This window comes from Podarcis raffonei, chromosome 16 (assembly GCF_027172205.1).
Source record: "Podarcis raffonei isolate rPodRaf1 chromosome 16, rPodRaf1.pri, whole genome shotgun sequence".
NCBI classification, from domain to species: Eukaryota; Metazoa; Chordata; class Lepidosauria; order Squamata; family Lacertidae; genus Podarcis; species Podarcis raffonei.
This window is the reverse complement of record NC_070617.1, coordinates 177,374-195,362: the sequence shown is the minus strand read 5'-3', so window position 1 is coordinate 195,362 and position 17,989 is coordinate 177,374. Positions and strand designations below refer to the sequence as shown.

The window sequence follows — 17,989 nt, the reverse complement described above, 5'->3', positions numbered from 1 at the left end:
AGGAGGATGTAGACAAGCTGGACGGTGTGCAGAAGAGGGAAGCCAAGATGATCAAGGGCCTGAAAACCAAACCTTATGAGGAACGGTTGAGGGAGTTGGAGGAGACTCAGAGGAGATATAACAAAAAAATTTTTTCCTTCCAGTAGCACCTTAAAGACCAACTAAGTTAGTTCTTGGTATGAGCTTTCGTGTGCATGCACACTTCTTCAGGTACACTGAAGAAGATATGTCAGAGGAGATATGACAGCCATTTTCAGATAGCTGAAGGGCTGTCACATAGAAGAGGGAGCGAGCTTGTTTTCACCTGCTCTGGAAGGTAGGACTCAAACCAATGGATTCAAATGGCAAGAAAAGAAGAACTTTTCTTAGGAAGAATTTTCTGAGGGCAAGAGCCATTTGACAGCGGAATGGACTCCCTTGGAAGGTGAGGGACTCCTTCCTTAATGGTATTTAACCAGATGCTAGTCAGAGATTCTTTAGCTGTGGTTCCTGCATTGCAGAGAGTTGGACTAGATGGCCTTTAGGGGTCCCTATGATTCTATGACTTCTGTGCCCCTCCAGATGTTGGCCTCCGTATCCTACCAGCCCCAGCAGCCAGCACGGTCGATGGAAAGGGGTGGGGACAAGGGTCGTTCTGCAACCCCTGGAGAACCACAGCCCCCCCTTTGGAAATGAAGACTTGCATTCAAAGACCTCTTTGAGATCACCAGCCTATTTTCTTTGACAAGCCCATGTGCCCTGTGTTCTCTGTCTCTCTCCCTCCCACACCCACCCACCCAAAGAAAAAGCCACATCAAAATATAAAGGTAAAGGTACCCCTGCCCGTATGGGCCAGTCTTGCCAGACTCTAGGGTTGTGCGCCCATCTCACTTAAGAGGCCGGGGGCCAGCGCTGTCTGCAGACACTTCTGGGTCACGTGGCCAGCGTGACAAAGCTGCATCTGGCGAGCCAGCGCAGCACACGGAAACGCCGTTTACCTTCCCGCTAGTAAGCAGTCCCTATTTATCTACTTGTACCTGGGGGTGCTTTCGAACTGCTAGGTTGGCAGGCGCTGGGACCAAGCAACGGGAGCGCACCCCGCCGTGGGGATTCGAACCGCCGACCTTTCGATCGGCAAGCCCTAGGCGCTGAGGCTTTTACCCACAGCGCCACCCGCATCCCTACATCAAAATATAATGCTTTGCAAATCACACATTCTTTGTAAAAGTCCAGTTTTAAAAAGAAGACGCTGTGAGTTTGCAAGTGGTGGGAAACAAATTGCTTTTATTAGCTTATCAAGGAGGCTCAGTCGCAGGAAGCCGGGGGTCCGTCTTGCTGGCTCCATATCTGAAGGCAACAAAGCAGCAGAATTCTTAAGTCCTGCACCTCAAGCCAGGGCGCAGCTGCATCTCTCTCTGCAACTAACAGGGTCCACACCAAACCACCAGCCCCTCCACACCCCAGGATCTGCTGCCTGCCCCAGTCCTTCTGCAAACACTCCTCTTGCTGGCTTGCTTATAGGGTGAACTTCAAAGCAGCCCCTGAAGACACACACTCCCTTCAAATTTGCACTTGGGAGACATTGGCCTGACTTGCACAGAAACCAACATTTTTTGCAGCTTAAAACCCACTTTTTAATCTCCATAAGCTATCAGGCCCCAAAGAAGCAGGAGGTGTTCAGACAGCGAGGAGAGTGGGACCCAGCTCAGCGATACCTTGATCTGTGGGTCGAGGAGCTTAAGAATTGCTGTGCCAGCCACAAAACACTGAAAAGAGGATGTGCCAAGCTGCGTTGGGGGTTTGTTTTTTGCAACGTAACTTAGGGGAGGCTGACGGTTGGAGGATTGAAGGCGCTAAGGTCCAGAGGGCTCGAGTTGACACTGAGGTGTTAGATCCAGCCGCTTCTCCCACAGTAGCAGCAGCTCCACAGGTGTCACAAGGCTTCGGACTGCCCCCTCTCCCAAACAACTGGGTCCACTTTAAGGGGAAGGGGAGGCCTATCATGATTAAAACCCTGGCCCTATATTCTGCCACCCTATAAGGCACTGGGCTCGAATGCTCACTCCAACAAACAGGAGGTTTTTAACAAATCTCTACCATAAAGTCTCAAAGGAGGTTTTTTTAAAAAAGAAGAGTTCTATCTAATCAAAGCTTTTGATTGTCAATTTGACGGCCTATTTTTATTTTTTAAATGAAAAATGGTAGTATGGCATCTAGAAAAACAAAATTTAAAAAGGTTGTGGAGGTTGTGGGGCATGGGAAGAGAGTGATCTCCTGGTCCCCTAGAGATCTTGCTTTGCCTCTGGCAGGAGTCAGCTGCTGGGAGGGACAAAGGCAGGGTTTCAGTTGTCTTCTGAAGACCATCTCTGCTCCTCCTCCTCTTCTGTCCGGAAGTTCAGGTGCTGGTTGGACTCCAGGCGGAGAACTTCATCCCCAAAGTGTGGTGGGATGGAGACGGCCCCGGGATCAGCGCCCTTCCCCCCTTTGACACAGGCAGCCTGCAAGATGTCGACAAAGAGGTTCTCATTGGGATCCGTGGCCTCCAGGCCTTTGCCATGTCCCAGCAGAACCTTCTCATGAACTTCCGGCTCCACATCTTCGATCCTTGGTGTCTCTTCATGGGACGGCACTTGAGGCGATCTCTGGTCTGCTGTCACCTCCACCGCGGAGGGCTTGTCCAGCTCCTCCCTGAGGAACTGCTGGGTGATGGGAACCTTCTTCATTGGTTCTTCCTCAGAGATGCCCCCATTGCACTCTGTCTCACCAGGCCGGAGGACCCCAATCCCATTCAGGATCTCCTCTGTGAAATCGGCAACGCCGGGGTCTTCCTGCAGCCCATTAGCATTGCTGTCAGCCCACAGAGGACCTGATTCTGTTGGGTCTTTGGCATCGGGGAAGGAGATTTCTGGGGTCTCTGTGGGGACCTGGGAGTCACTGACATCGGGCAAGGCAATTGGTGCAGCCTGGCTCTCCTCTTCCTCATTCTCCAGGGATGGACCTTCCTCCCCTCCTGTCACTGTTGGTTCGGCCTCAACACACGGTTCAGCTGCCTTGATCAGCTCCTGGTTGAACTCCAGAGCTTGTTCCACGATCTCCAGGATGTCAGCATCTTTCATGCTCTCTCTTGAGATGCTCGCAACTGTCTCACCTGGGAGATCCTCGCCACGTGGGTCCCCCTCAGCCACATCTTCCTGTGGGACCTGGTCTTCTCTTCTGCAGATTTCAAGGTCCGTTGTCTCCTGGGCACAGGGCAAATCTTCATCCTTGCCACATGCTGGAGCCTCTGGTCCCGTGAGGTCTCCTCCCTGCATATCCAAAGACCCTTCTTCCCCCTCCAGCACAATTTCACCCAAGTCAGCCACGCTGGTCAGGGGAGAAACCTTGTGGCCACCTTCAGCCTCTCTGTCGCCCTGGTCACCCAGCTCCAATGGACCGTCCCCTTCTACAAAGGCATTTTCCTCCACGTTGCTGGGATCCAGCCGTTCTACTTGGAAAGTGCTGTCCTCCTCTGGTCCCCAAGCAAAATCCTGGCCAAGTTCTTCCTCACAGAACTGTTCTACAAACTGGGCTTCTTCTTCTACCTCGCCTCCTTTCTGGGGGACTTCCCCACCAGCCAACTCTTTCTCAGATTCTGCGTCCAACTGTGCAGAGTCCTTTGCAACCTCCTCCCCTCTGAGCACTTTGGAGTCTTCTTCAAGTAGGTTTCCATCACTTCCGATGAGTTCCAGAGCATCTGTCGTAGGTTTTTCTGAAACTTTGGGATCGTCTGTGCCTTGGATGGGAGCAGCTTCTATGGCGCATCCCCCTTCCTCTTCTGCACCTTCTTGTTTGTTGATGTTCTCCTCTGTTGGGGGGCTGTGCAAACTCTCGTCCTCTGCTGGAGGATGTTGCACCTCCTCTAAAGACATAGATCCATCTTGGGTCACAAGAGGCAGTTCTGCAGCCTCTTGGCTCTCTGGAGGCGTTTGTTGGGGCTCCCCAGAGGCAGGCAACATCTGCCCCTCATACAGATGCAAGGGGGTGTGATCCGGCAGAGTCTCCTCCAGCATAATCGCTTTGCCACTTTCCAGGCCCTTCTCAATCCCCTCGGTCTCACGGCCGGCATTTGGGGAGCTGTCCCAAGATTCAAGGGAGCCCTCAGACCCCAAAGACTCACTTTGCGACTGACCATAGCTGGTGTCGGCCTGGTCCTTGCCCTCAAACCCGTCGGTGGGGCTGCCCTGCACTTCTGGGGGGGGCAGGCTTTCGCCCAGGTGGGTGGCCAGCTGACTTTGGAGAACCTCTTCTACTCTGGCCACTGCTTGCTCTTCTTCCTCTGCCTGCACATCGGCCTCGTCCTGTTCCGCTTCCGGGCACCATGGCAGGTCCTTTGTCTCCAAGGGGGCTGCTATTTCTTCCATCTCTAGAATGCCTGCCGCCTCCTCCTCCTCCTCTTCCCTTTCAGCCGTGGAGGCTTCTGGGCCCACCACCAAGCTTCCCTCCTGGATGTCTCTGTCAGCGTCAAGAGCAGCTGCTGGGATCTCTGCTCCTCCTTCTCCTGCTCCCTCCTCCTCCTCAGCCAGTTGCTGCTGCTCCTCCGAAGCATCTCCTGCCACATCCTGCTCCTCTGCCTTGGAGATCTCTCCTTGCCCCGGGACATCCTCGCCTCGCAAGGCAACCTCCATCTCCTGGGAGCAGACAGGCTCTGTGTCTGAGAAGCCCTGCTTCTCCCTGACATCCTCATTCCCCAACCCATCCTCTCTGGGGGGCCTGGGGATGTCTTCCTCCTCCTCCCCTCTCTCTTTGCCCCCCTCAGCATCCCTTGCACTTTCCACCATTCTGGGCTCCCCTTCCACATTCTCTCCTTCCTCCTCTGCAGGAAAGGCGTCAGGTTCCTGGGATGCCTCTCCCACCTCTCCCTCCCGCAGGGCCAAATCCTTCTCTTCCAGAGGGGCTCCTGGTGCCTGGAGCTGCTCCAGCTGAAGAAAGGGTTGCTCTGAGCAACTCTCTGCCACCTCGTGGCTCAGTGGTGCCACGTTCTCACAAGCAACAAACTCTTCTGCCTGCAGGAGCTCCCCCTCCAGCGCCTGCAAGTCCTCCTCCTCGTTCTCCTTGGAGGGGCTCCACAGCTCCCTCCTTTCCTCATCCTCCGACAGGTGCAGGGCTTCTGTGCTCACCACCTCCAGGTCTTCCGCTTCCTCCAGGTACCCTCCCATGGCACCTGCCTGCTCCTCTGGGGGGCTGCTGGCGCCAGGGTCCCAGCTCTCCTTCCCCTCCCTCACCGCCACAGCCGCATCTTTGCCCAGGGCACCTGCCCCTTCTGGGCACTCGGGCACCTCCTCATTGCTGTGCCCGCCCTGCTCTGTGCTACATGACGGCGGGAGCTCCTCGCCTTCCTCCCCCGGAGGCACCACTTCCTGGTCGGCCTCGATCCTCCCGGTGACCGGGACGCCGTCTGCAGTTTCCCTGGCCTCCCCTTCTACCTCCAGCAACTCCCTTTCTTGTGGAGTTGGGGGGTCTGTTGCCAGAGCCCCCCGGGTCTCCCCTTCATGCTGCTCTGCGCAGGCCTCTCCGGGGCTGCCGTTCGCCTCTGTTGGCTCTTCAGAGCCTCGGATGCCCCACATAAGGTCTGCCCCTGACAGAGTGTCCCCTGTGGGCTCTTTCAGCACTTTCTCTGCAGCTTCTTTCACCAACTCTGTACTGGGAGGAGGGTCTGCTCTGCCTTCATCTTCGAAGGGGGGAGAGCCGTCCAGAGGGAGGCCGTTTGGGGAGTTGGAGCCCTCAAGGAAGCCGGTCTCTGGCCGGACACCTGCCCCGTTGACTACTTTGAGTGCGATTTCCAACGCTTCTGTGACCAGCCGGTCAGGGTAAGGACCATTCTGGGTCGTGGTCTCCCCTGCTGGCTCATTGCTGAGACACTCCTCTTCTTGCTCTTCCTCCTCCTCTTCTTCTTCCTCCTCCTCCTCCTCCTCACAAAGTCCTTCCTTCTCTCCTGCTTCAGTCTCTCTGCCACCCCTCATGGCTCCGGCCGCCTGGAGTCTCTGCTCGGTGCCCAAGCTGGATTCTTCCAAGGCGTCAGGAGCCGCAGCGTCGAAAGGCGGAAGGGACTCGTGCAAGAGCGACTGGGAGACAGCTGTGATTTGGGTGGCCGTCCAGACCTCAGTCTGCTCAAAAGTGGGCAAGTCGACGGGAGCCAGGACGTCTTTGGCTGGCAAGGGGTCCTCAAAACTTATGGTGGAGGGATCCGGGAGGATGGTGCTGGCCTTCTGGAAATCCCTGGCCAAGGGGCTCCTGCTCTTGGGGGGTGCAGAGGAAGTGAAGCTGCCCGCTGAGGACTCATTCTGGCCCCTGGGCAGCCGGGGCTTTGCGCTGGCCTTCGGGAAGGTGGCTGGGCTCAGCCAGGGGTCTCGGGGGCCCAGGTGGCCTCTGTCCAGGGACAGGCCGTTGCTCAACTCCAGCTTCCCATCTGCAGAGAGAACAGAGACGCAAAACATTTCTTTAGCTTGTGATCCCTGCATTCCAGTGGGGTTGGACTAGATGACCCTTGGGGTTCCCTTCCAGCTCTGCAGTCCTAATAAGCCTCTTTCCTCCCATGGGATTATTGCCATTCCGACCATTCATTCTCCCTCCATCTTTCTCTCTCTCTGCCCTGCTTATACATACCTCTGGTGCCACTGATCAGTTTGAAGTCGGCAGCTGGGATCTGCAGCCTGGTGCTCTCGGCCTCCAGGAGAGTCCTGGAAAGAAAAGTGGGAGAGGGGCTAGTTGGTTTGTGGGGTCTCTTGGGAGAAGACAGGGCACTTGCCTGCATTGGGGGCACTGCAAGCTTCTTTAATATCCCAGGCCCCTCTAGCTGACTTCCCTTGGCCCTGACGGGCAGCCTCTCCCCAGCCCTGTCGAGAGATGGTGCCCATGCTGCGTTGGACCTGCAAAAGGTGGCCTTTCTCGCCACAGAGCCAGCCCCCCTCTTCCCCCTCCATTGAACCGAATCCTTCAAGATTTGTTCTCGCACAGAACCCATTTTAGAGGGGGCAGAGGAAGGCCATCAGAACCTCGGAAGAGCCTGCTGGATCCGGACCCTGGCCCAGCCAGCCCAGCCTCCTGCTCCACCAGTAGTCAAGCAGATGCCTCCATGGGAAACCCGCAAGCAGCATCCCAGCACAAGAGCATTTTCTCCCCTCCGGCCATTTCCAGCTACTGGGATTCAGAAGCGTTTTTGCCTCCAGCTGTGGAGGCAGAGCTTAGACATCAAGGCTGGTGGCCGTCAAGAGCCCTCTCCTCCTCCTCCTCCTCCATGAACTTGTCAGCCCACTTTTAAAGCCACCCAAGCTGACGGCCCCCCCCCAGCCTCTTGCAGAAGGGAGTTCCACAGTTTATACAGGGTGGAGAAGCCCTTTCTTTTATCTGACCTGAGTCTTCCAGCAAAATAAGCCACCAACTGCTGCAGTGCCTGTGGAGGCGTGGAGCCTGCAAAGCCCCCACCTCGTCACTTAAAACACGCCAGGAGATTTCTGAGCATGTTAAGAGAGTCATTCCCAGCCACACAGAGGGGTGTGAAACCTTGCTCCGACATCCTTTGCAGCTGCATTTGGGGCCCATTGGGGTGATGTCATGGGCAGCCTCTCCTGCCTCCTCTTCCTCCTCCCAGACAGGGCCCCCCTTTCTCATGCTAATGGCAGTGCTGAACCCCCTCAGCGGCCGGCCCACTTTTGTCCTGGAGGAGCCATGCGGGGAGGGGCCTTGTGAACCAGAGCCCAGTTCCCAGGAGGAGGAGGGGTCTCTGGGGGTAGAGGGAGAAGAGAAAACAGGCCCCAGGAATGGAGAGAAGGGGCTGTGGGTGTTTTTTGGGGGGGTCCCTCTTCCTTCCCCTTGGGGGGCACCCAGTACACAGCCTGGAAAGCAGGGTGCCAAAGCCCAGGCGCTTCACCCAACTGGGGAGAGTTAGAGGAGACGCCTGGAAGAGGCCTTTTATAGAGTCTGCTTCTGCCTATACAGGAACAAGTGGTGAAGAAAGGGGGTTTTTTAGTTGCTGTTTTGTTAATATTGCTTTTTGGATCATAAATGCCTTACTGGTTATTTGTTAATCATATAATGCAACTTATGTTGTAATTGGGATGCTTGCCTTTGTAGCTATTGTTATTTGAGTTGCTGAAGTTTTAGTGCAGTTTTATAGATCAAAATTCTTTTACTGATTATTTGTTATTTATGTTGCACTTGTGATGTGCTGTTAAGTTACTGTTGTTTATCAGCTACTTTGGGATTCGCTTGAATGGAAATTGGTGTAGAAATAAACCACAGAATCACAGAGCTGTAGAAATCAATTAAATCAATCAAAATGGGGAAGGGTCTCTGGAAAGGAGGAGGGGAGAGTTGCTGCTGCTCCCCTCTTTTTCTTTTTTTTTTAAAGGGCTGTATTGCTTTTTTAGCAGGGGTGAGTCAGTCTAGCATTCACATGTGGCAAACGTCAGGCTCCTGGGCCAGATCCTGTTCCCTACTTGCCCTTCCCTGAAGGAGGCAGCGGCTGAGATCCAAGGGACGCCCCCCCCCGCCTCCTCTGGGCCTCCAAGATCAGAAACAGAGAAGCTTTATCAGACCAAGGGCCGCCTCTCCTTGTGAGGAGCCTCCCAGGGGCCGCATGCCAGCAGTGGGTGGGGCCAGGGGCAAAGGTGGGCAGAGCAGCTGAGATGCCTCTCCACATGCCAGCCATGCAAAAGCCGGAGGTTTCCACACCCAGTTCTCTCTCTCTCACATCCCTCTCTTCTCCTCCTGCACCTTCACTGAGGCAAGCAAGAGGCAAGACTCACCACTTGAAGACACTTTCCTGGCAGGCCACCCTCTTGGATGACTTTTAAAGAGGATCGGGCAAATGTGAGGAGGAAAAGAAGGCTCTCAATGACTACCAGCCGTGCTGGCTCTGCTCTGCCTCCGTAGGGAAGAGGCAGCAATGCATCTAAATCCCAGGGGCTGGAATCCACAGGAGGGGAGAGGGTTGCCCTTGTGCTTGGATCCTACTTGCAGCTTTCCCTAAAAAGGCATCTGGTTGTCCACTGCGAGGACAGACGGCTGGACTAGACAGGCTCCCTTTGGCCTGACACAGCAGCCAGGATCTTTGTGGTCCTCATGGAACCTCCAGCTCCAGAGGCAGTCTATCTAACTTCCCAAGCTCTTTGGGGCATTTGGCCCCCGTGAGGACAGGAGGCTGGACAAGATGGTCCATCTTTGGCTGGATCCAGCTACAGGGCTCTTTTGAAGTTCACTCAAGGAGCCAAGCCAGGGCGGGAAGAGGCCAGAGGGCCAGTCTGCTCCTGTGTCGCACCCCCCAGGCATCACGTGGCCCCACCCTTCCCCAGAGTAGCCCCTGGGGCAATGAGCTCTCTCACCGGTAGGTGGCCACTTCCAGGCTGAGGGACATCTTGAGGTGCATCAGCTGCTGGCGCTCCTCCAGGACCTGGGCGATCTGGACCCGCAGGGACTGCTTCTCCTCCTCCAGGGACTCGATGGCCAGCTGTTGAGGGAGAGGAGAGACAGAGGCGTCTGTCAGCCAAGGGGGCTCCCTCAGCTCACGGAAGGGCCACCACGGCAAGCGGACTGGAGGGCAGGACACAGCTCCTGGCCCTGGCCTGGGAATTGCCAGAGGAACCTCCACCTCCCAGAGAGCCCCAAGGGTTCACCCCCACCCCCCGCAATGCAGGAAGTACAGATAATCTCATGGTGCCCACTAGGATGATGGGCAGGGCAGCAGGGAGAGCATTTCCTCTGGCTGTTTTGGCTCAGGGCACATCAGCCGGGGGGTGGACTAAATGACCCCTGAGGTCCCTTCCAACCCGACAATTCTAGGATTCTGTGATCCTTCCAGGGTCTGCCTTGCAGCACAGCATCACTTGGGCCTGCTGAAGGGGGAATGGAGACAGGCTTCCCCAAAGAGCTTACATGGGGGAACCTTTAGGCTCCCCCCAATGTGGTCAATTGAAGCTTCCTCTCCCCCCAGCATGACCCATTGTCAAGGCTGAAGGGAGCTGGAGGCCGGCAATATCTGAGGACCAGAAGTTCCACACTGCCACTTCCTGGCTGTCTCCAAAACCACCTCTCTCTCTTTCCAAGTGAGCGAGAATTAGCAGAAATCCCAATCCTGCTCCTGAACCACAACCTCCCTGCCCTCCTGTCCCCACACCCCTCCTTGCCCCAAATCTCTCCCCGATTCCACACCTGGAGTCCAAGCCCATGGCGGCACACAAACCACAAAAGAGGCACAAATCACAGAATGGCGGAGTGAGAAGTGGCGCAAAGGGTCATTCAGTTCAGGAATGATGGGCAGCCGGGCAGCCACTCTGAAGACAGGCGGCTGGACGAGGCAGACCCCCTTTGGCCAGCTGGACCTTATAGTCTCTCATGCCATGGAGGGAGCAGTGAGGGGGCCCTAAAACTCCACCACAGGTGAGGAGAGGGACCATTTAGGCAGAGACCCTCCCCGCGAACAGCATACAAACTGGAGTAGAAGTGAAACCCACCCTAGGGCAGGCCGGAGGTCCAGCACAAATGAGAATATTTTGAAAAGAAGCAGCAGCAGTCTAGAAAGCTGATGCAGATAGGAAAGAGAGAAGGCTCTTATTCCCCCCAGCAAGGGCCAGGCATGTGGAAAAGGGTCCAAGGTAAAATGGGAGTTTTCTTGTGCTGGGAAAAGCCAAAGCTTTGCCCCTCCCACCCCCTGGCACAGACGCAGACTCTTGGGATCCCCCCTCTTCCTGCACGCTCAGAGTAGGGAGTCTGGCAGGAGACCCCCCCCCCGACGGGTCCAGGCGCAATGTCCTGCACGTGCAACAGACCCCCTTGGAAGGTGACAGGCTCTCCCGTGCTGGATGGTTTTAAGCAGAGCTGAGATGGCCCCCTCTTGGGGATTCCTGCATTGCAGGGGCTGGACTTGACCACGCTTGAGGTCCTAACTCTCTTGCTCTATGGCCCCCTTCCCTCAGTGACCAGGCTTGGCTTCAACCCTCTTTGACTCATGGGCAGATAAAACCCACAGGCCTCCCCATCTACCCGACATCTCCACTCGGTTCCCTAGTGGGCGGGTCACTTGGACGCCAGAGGAGCCGCCTGGCAGTTCTCCCGCTGCTGAGGGGGTCTCTGCCCCCCGCCCCCAAATGGCACAAGCTGCACCTGGAACCATGGGGTCGGGAGGGACCCCCAAGGGCCATGTAGCCCCACCCCGCCCTCCTGCTGACCCACCTGGAGCTGGCCGGCCTCGCCGTGCTGCTGCTGCCACTGCTGCGCCAGGCTCTCCTCCAAGACCTCCCTGCGGATCTTCAGGCCGGCCAGCTCCTTCTCCAGCTGCTGGAGGCGCAGCTGGCCCTGCCGGTTGCCCTCGGTGGCTCTCCAGAGCTTCTCCTTGGCCTCGCCCAGGGCGGCCTCCAGCTGCCAGACCTCCGCCTTGTAGGTCTCGGCGGCCCCCTTCCAGATGCTGGAGAGGCGCTGCGCGTAGTCCTCCACCTCGGCGGGCTGGAAGCAGCCCTCGGCCGTCGGGGCGCCGCGCCGGCCGCTCTGCAGACTCCCCACGCCGGCCGCCTCCTGGCCCAGCGCCGCCTTCTCGTCCCGGTGCGCCTCGTCCAGCGCCCGCACCTCCTGCTCCAGCTGCGCCGCCTTCTCGCGGAGCCACAGCTGCGCCCGGCGCTCCTCCTCCAGCTCCTTCCTGCTCCGCGACAGCATCCTCTTGGCCTCGTCGCGGGCCGCCCTCTCCCGCTGGCACCGGCCCGTCGCCTGCTGCACCTCGTCGCGCAGCGCGTCCCGGGCCAGCTCGGCCGACGCCTTGTCGCGGAAAGCCTGCTCCAGGGTGGCCCTCAGCGCCGCCACCTCGCCCTCGTAGCGCGCCCGCCACGAGCCCTCGACGGGGCTCAGGCGCAAGCCCTGCACCTCGGCGCGCAGCCCCTCGTTCTCCTCCTCCAGGTGCTTCACGCGCGACAGGTAAGCTTCCAGCCGCTTGTTGAGGTCCCACATCTGCAGGGACTCCTCGCCCAAGGCGCGAGAGCCCACGAACGCCTCCATGGCCGCCGGGGAGCCTGGCTGGACGGCAGCGAGATCGAGACGAGACCGAGAAGCAGGCGGAGTCCCGGAGCTAGGCGGACGGTCCTGGGCAGCGAACAAGCGCCCCGGCGCAACAGCACCGCTATTCATACTGGCCGGGAGGAGGAGGAGGAGGGCTCGGAGGGGAGGGGGCTGGCCTTAATCCCTCCCCCCCTCACTCGAGGGAAGGCGGACGAAGGAGCAGCGCGGAGCCCAGCAGCAAATGCCAGAGGGGCTGCCCCCGGGGAGACGGAGCCAGCTGGTCTTCTGCTGCTCCAGAGGGCAGGACCCCGACTCCAGTGGCAAGGAAGGAGATCCCGACATTAGGAAGACCTTCCCGATAGTAAGAGCAGTTCTGCACGAGAAGGGGCTCCCACATTCCTCTGCAGTCTTTAAGCAGAGGCTGGATGGCCACCTGTCATGGGCGCCTCAGCGGTGCTTCCTGCGTTGCTCGGGGTTGGACTGGATGACCCTTGGGATCCCTTCTAACCCTGAGATTCTAGGATTCCAAGGCCAAGAGAAGGGAAGAGCCCCCTTCCTGCCCCCTCCTGCTTCAGATGGCAGGGGGTGGCCAAGAAATCTGGAGAGGAGAGGAAATTGCGAGCCTCTGGCAACTGCCAGCGCCCGGTACGCGGGGCGGTTTGTGCGTATGTTGATCCAATGCGCTGTTCGTTGGATCGTTGAGCTGGGAGGGGCACCCAAGAGGTCATCCACTCAACCTCTCCCTGCTCAGCGCAGGAATCTTGCGAGTCCAGCCAATACCTCCAGTGAAGGGCAGCCCTCAACCGGGGGGGGGGCAACTTCTGTCCCCCTGGCGGACCAGCTGTTCCCGTTCACTTTCTGCGACGGGCCCCCCTTATTCTGCCCGCCCCCACCCCGCGATGAATTTCTGAATCTGCGCCTCAGTTCCTTCCCCGTTCTGCCGCCTCTCCATTCATTCACCACGTGACGAAAACGGGACTAAATTTGGAGAGGAGAATAGAGGTTCCTATCTAAATTCAAAGCCCTTGGCTTCCTGCAGAGAATCCTGGGAACGGTGCGGAAAGCGAGTTCCCAGAAACCCCCCCTTTTAAAAAAGCCTACAGTTCCCAGAATTCATTTTTTTGGGGGGAGGGAGATGCGCTTTCACTGTATGGTGTCGAGGTGGCCAGAGGGACTGAAGGGGAAAGTAATGCAGAGCAGGCTCAGAAGGACCACCGAAAGAGCCCAGAGGCTGGATCAGGCTCAAGGAGGGAGGGGGCATCTGGGAAGCCCGCAAGCAGAGCCCGAGGGCAAGGGCAGCTCTCTCCTGCAGCTGCTCTCCAACACATGGGGTGCAAAGGCAGACTGCTCCTGAACGTGGAGCTTGTGCTCAGCCGTCACAATGCGTGGCCACTTAGGGCTGCCATATTTCAACGAGTGAAAATTGTTTTTAAACTAAAAACACTCTCCCCCAACTTTCAGACTTGGGTTGCCATACGCCCGGGGTTTTCCGATTTTCGGAAATCCCGCCCAGACGCTATTTCCGACGGACGAATCCCACATGTGCCCGGGAAATCCCGGACTTCTGGCAGGCCCGCCCGCCCTCTGCCTGATCCCGCTTTCATGCTGCCTTGAAAGCTTGTGGCCTCGAGTTCCATAGCTCGACTCTACGCTGCGGAGCCTCCCCGTCAGCCGAACTTGGAGGGAATACCCGTCCCTGGAAACAGACCCCGAGGCCCACCAGGAGCGTCCACACCTGTCCTGGTCAAGGCAGCTTTTGCGCAGCAGGGGCAACGGCAGGCGGATCAGAGGGGAAAGAGGGGCGGGTTGCAAACAGGGGTTGACATCCAGTCCCGCCGCCGCCCACTTTCCCCGGTAAAATGTGAGTGAATAGATTTGGATGCGTCCTCCCACCATGAAGCCCATAAACGGGACCTGCTCCCCAAACCATAGGCAACGGCGCCGCCTGGTGGACAGTGCGCCAACAGCAGCTGCTCATAAATCCACCTTCCGGGGGTTTCCGGGGGGAAGGAGTCCGCCCCACGCAGAACAGCCCAGGACAGCCGCCCTGCACCGCCTCGGATGCTCTGCGCCTACCTTGTCTCCATTCTGCCCACCCTGACTGGCAGCAACGGCTCTCCAGGGCAGCTAGGAAGCTCAGTAACACTCTGTTGGTGATTTATAGCTTCTTAGTAAAGACTATACCATGTCCAGACTCTTTATATTCAAAAGAACTTTGCTTTCCAAAACATATAACTGAGAAGAATATATTTACAATCTCGTGCTTATTCAAACGTGGGTGTTCTCAGTTGAATTGTAGATGGAAGTCTTAGACTTACAAGCGAAACTGTCTTGAGACTTGCACCCCAGTTTTACCTCTCTCAGGCCTTACAGCTTCTTATAAAGGTTTTCACTTTCACTTTCACCTCAGCAGTGTTCACTTTGTTTCTTATAGAGAGATTTGCACAGGATTCTTCTCCTTGTTAACATTTCAGGATCTTCCTGTCTACTTGACTTCAGGCAGATCACCCTGACAGGCACTCAGCAGAGTGAAGAAACCTCTCTCTAGCAGCCATTTTCCCTCACACACAGAGAGGAGAACAGAAAAAGCAGTTAAAAAAATGACAGTTGCTGGAATAACAGTCACAACAGAATGGAATGCCTTTCCCATGTGACTTACAGTCAGCCAATCACATAAGAGAGCTACGGCCAAAGGAAAAACCCCATGCTAAAAAATAGACAGCAAATCCACCTAAGCAAACATTCCCATTTCAGGAAATTAAACCATTATCCTTAACAATGGAGCCATTTCAGGGATTGATTCCTCATGGATAGACCCATTACTCAGGAGTAGGGTAAAAACTGGGCCCCTAGATGCAGACTGTGCTGTTGCTCTTTAGCCTGGGCCCCAATTTAAGGCTTTTAATGGTCAAGATTTGCATCACACTGTTGTGACACTTTGGGGATGCTGTGGGGTCAGGAGGCAGGTGGCTCAGTGGCAGAGCAGCTGCTTAGCATGCAGAAGGTCTCATCGGCAGCATCTCCAGGCTGGGAGTGAGTCTCCTTACCCTGGAGAGCTGCTGCCAGTCAGTGCAGGCAATGTGGAGAGAGTTGGACCAGCAGTCTAACTCAGCCTAAGGTGCTTTCAGAGGTCCCTCCCCAGAGAATAAGCGGGACAACTTTTCCGAGTTTCCGCTAAACAAGAGTGGAAAACCCAGTATGTTTATCGAACATAAAACTTACTAACCAATTTATTTGAAAACAAAATAGAATTATTTTCCCCACCTACATGCAAAGGATATGCAGACATATTACATCTTCAACACTGTTTCTTTTCTGTATAAATCAGAATCTAAATGGTCTGTAAAAAAAAGCAAGCAGACGTCTGTGATGTCAACTGATCCGAAGGAGACTGTGCTTCCAACTGATCTGAGGATCCTGGCAAACGGCTCACCTGGTCTCCTGGGAAACAGACATTCCTGATTCTGCAGTCGATTGTGAGGTCAGAGCCTGACCAAGGTCTTCCCCTGCCAACTCTGGGCCCCGGTGGAAACTCTCTTTCCCTGGCCTGTGGCCCCACTTGCCACATTGCCCAGCTCTTGGCCCACCCTTTAATTTACCCCCACCAAGGGGGGGGGTAGGCAGCTGGATCTAGGCTCCCCTTAGAGTTCCCCCAAACACCCCCAGCCTTGCAGGAAGTAAGGGGCCTCAACTGTGGTCCAGTTTCTGGTGCCTCCTTAAAACTCACCTGTCCACCCAGGTGTTGGCTGGCTGGAGGTTCTCCATGTGCTCCTTGTGGATTGTCGGTTCCAGCAGTTTGAATGTTCTTGCCTTTTGATTTTAGTGTGGAGGCTGAACTGCCTTATGGAGCCACCTTCTCTCTGCTTGGGTGCGCACCCACACCACCTCTGGGTATCTTTCACAAAACACGTTTGTGCTCCCACGTTTGTGTATTTTATTACTTATTTCCATGTAATATGCCACCTTTCCTCTGGGAAACTCAAGGAGGTGCTCTCCCCCTCTGCAAATTATCTTCACACCCTGTGAGGTAGGCTAGGCCGAAAGCCTGAGACCAGGCCTCAGGTCGCCCAGGGAGCTTTGTGGCCGAGTGGGAATTTGAACCCTGGGCTCTCAGAGATGGAATTCTAATTTTTAACTACCCTGGTTTTTCCATTTCCGTTTTCTTCCTGTATTTCTTTTTTTTTATTAAATATTTATTAGCATTTTCAAATAACACACAACAATCAAAAACAAAAAACAAAAACAGTGCCCATCTGGTCCAGCCTTGTGTTTTTGCAGATGCCTCTTATGCGAAGCCCACAAGCAGAGCTGTCCCCACTTCCAATGGGTCCCAGCAGCCCGTGTTGGGGGGAATTTACTGCCTCCCTGTACTGGACACAGCAGCACACAGCTATGGGGGGAGCAGCAGCCCCCAAGGGCCTTGTGCACCTCCGTGAATTCATCTAAACCCTTTAAAGTCCTCCAAACACTGGAGCCAGTGTGGTGTAGTGGTTAAGAGCGGTAGTCTCGTAGTCTGGTGAACCGGGTTCGCGTCTCCGCTCCTCCACCTGCAGCTGCTGGGTGACACTTCTCTGAATTCTCTCAGCCCCACTCACCTCACAGAGTGTTTGTTGTGGGGGAGGAAGGGAAAGGAGAATGTGAGCCGCTTTGAGACTCCTGAAGGGGAGTGATAAAGTGGGATATCAAATCCAAACTCTTCTTCTTCTTCAAACTAGAGACCACTGCAATCTCTTGCAGACCATTGTACAGTTTAATGTGTTTGAATGACGTTCTTTCACCTGTCCAGTCCTCAAACGTTCAGATTCCTTGGATGACCCCATTGCAGTCTAGCACCAGGGGACAGCTGCACATTTCCTGCATTGCAGGGGGTTGGACTAGATGATCCTCAGGGTTCCTTCTGACTCTACAGCCGGAGGAGTCTATGATTGCAAGGAAGAAAAACCTCTCTCCATCCTTGCAAACATTTGGGCTGCCCCTTTGCTGAACGCCTCCCTGCTCTACAAGATGCCTTTGAGGTGCAGGAAGAAGAACCAGAAATAGTGCTTTGCAGGATTGCTCATGGGGTCCTTCTGGATTAAAAAATGTCTGTTGGACAGGTCCCCCCCCCCCCAGATTCCCACCTCACCCTGACAAGTGCCACTCAGCTTGGCTCAGTTCTCAGCGACTGCAGAGCACAGGAGGACACGCTCAATGGCCTCCGCTTCAATCATCTTCCCCCTTTGGGTGATTTCCAAACATAAGGAGGGCCTGGTTGCTGGATCAGGCCAAAAGGGACCCATCAAGAGCAGCATCCTGTTCTCACAGGGGCCAAGCCTATTCGGGAGAACCCACAAGAAGGACCCAAGCACAAGAGCAATTCTCCCCTCCTGTGGCTTCCAGCACTGGCATTCAGAAGCACGGCTGAGCGTGGAGAGCAGAGCCCAGCCATCTTTGCTAGTAGCCATCAATATCCCTCTCCTCCTCCATGAATGTGCCCAATCCGCTTTAAAAACTATTCAGGCTGGCAGCTATCGGAGCCTTCTGGGGGAAGGAGGTCCAAAGTTTTAACTAGGCAGGACTTTCGTCTGTCCTGTCTCCCAACATCCATCTTTTCTCTGTCCCCTTTCTCTGAGCCACGTGCAGGTTTATAAACTTCTATCATGTTGCCTCTTCCCTCAACCAGGCATGTCCAAAGTCTATTTCGGGGGCCTAATCTGGCCTGCCGGTTGGTTTAATCCGGCCTCTGTGGCAGTTTATTTCCTGGGGTAAAATCCTAAAAAAAGCTCAACAACTATGGTTGGCCCTCATGGCCCTTCACTTCATCAAATCTGGCCCTCTTTGAAAAAAGTTTGGACACCACTGTAACTAAAAAGTCCCGAAGGGTGCAACCTTTCCTCCTGGAAGTCCCCCACCCCCTTGATCCTTTGGGGGCCCTTGGCTGAATCTTCCCCACCTTCCTTCTCCTTGCAGGGGGGGTGGTCCCAAAGCACCACCAAACGAGTTGTTTGAAAGG

At 55.7% G+C, this 17,989-nt stretch overlaps 1 protein-coding gene and 1 long non-coding RNA gene across 2 annotated transcripts; both read right to left on the bottom strand.

Annotated features, from left to right (window-relative positions):
- Positions 1 to 1,243: 1,243 nt before the first annotated feature.
- NES (nestin) lies at positions 1,244 to 12,141 on the bottom strand. Its single transcript, XM_053368625.1, has 4 exons — positions 11,185 to 12,141; positions 9,339 to 9,463; positions 6,622 to 6,695; positions 1,244 to 6,424 (listed from the first exon to the last, which is right to left on the bottom strand). The coding sequence occupies exons 1-4, from the start codon at positions 12,124 to 12,126 to the stop codon at positions 2,322 to 2,324; spliced, it is 5,244 nt and encodes a 1,747-aa protein (XP_053224600.1). The 5' UTR covers positions 12,127 to 12,141; the 3' UTR covers positions 1,244 to 2,321.
- A 2,039-nt stretch (positions 12,142 to 14,180) lies between these two features.
- Positions 14,181 to 15,386, bottom strand: LOC128403656 (uncharacterized). The gene is made up of 2 exons (XR_008327990.1): positions 15,266 to 15,386; positions 14,181 to 14,557 (listed from the first exon to the last, which is right to left on the bottom strand). It is a non-coding gene; the product is annotated as an uncharacterized LOC128403656 (long non-coding RNA).
- Positions 15,387 to 17,989: the final 2,603 nt, after the last annotated feature.

Bases quoted from the DNA above. Each gene is read 5' to 3' on its own strand.
- NES (XM_053368625.1), bottom strand. From the start codon at position 12,126: ATGAATAGCGGTGCTGTTGCGCCGGGGCGCTTGTTCGCTGCCCAGGAC. The intron at 9,464-11,184 runs GTGGGTCAGCAG...CTCCCTCAACAG, and splicing joins GCGAGGCCGGCCAGCTCCAG to CTGGCCATCGAGTCCCTGGA. The intron at 6,425-6,621 runs GTATGTATAAGC...TTCTCTCTGCAG, and splicing joins ACTGATCAGTGGCACCAGAG to ATGGGAAGCTGGAGTTGAGC.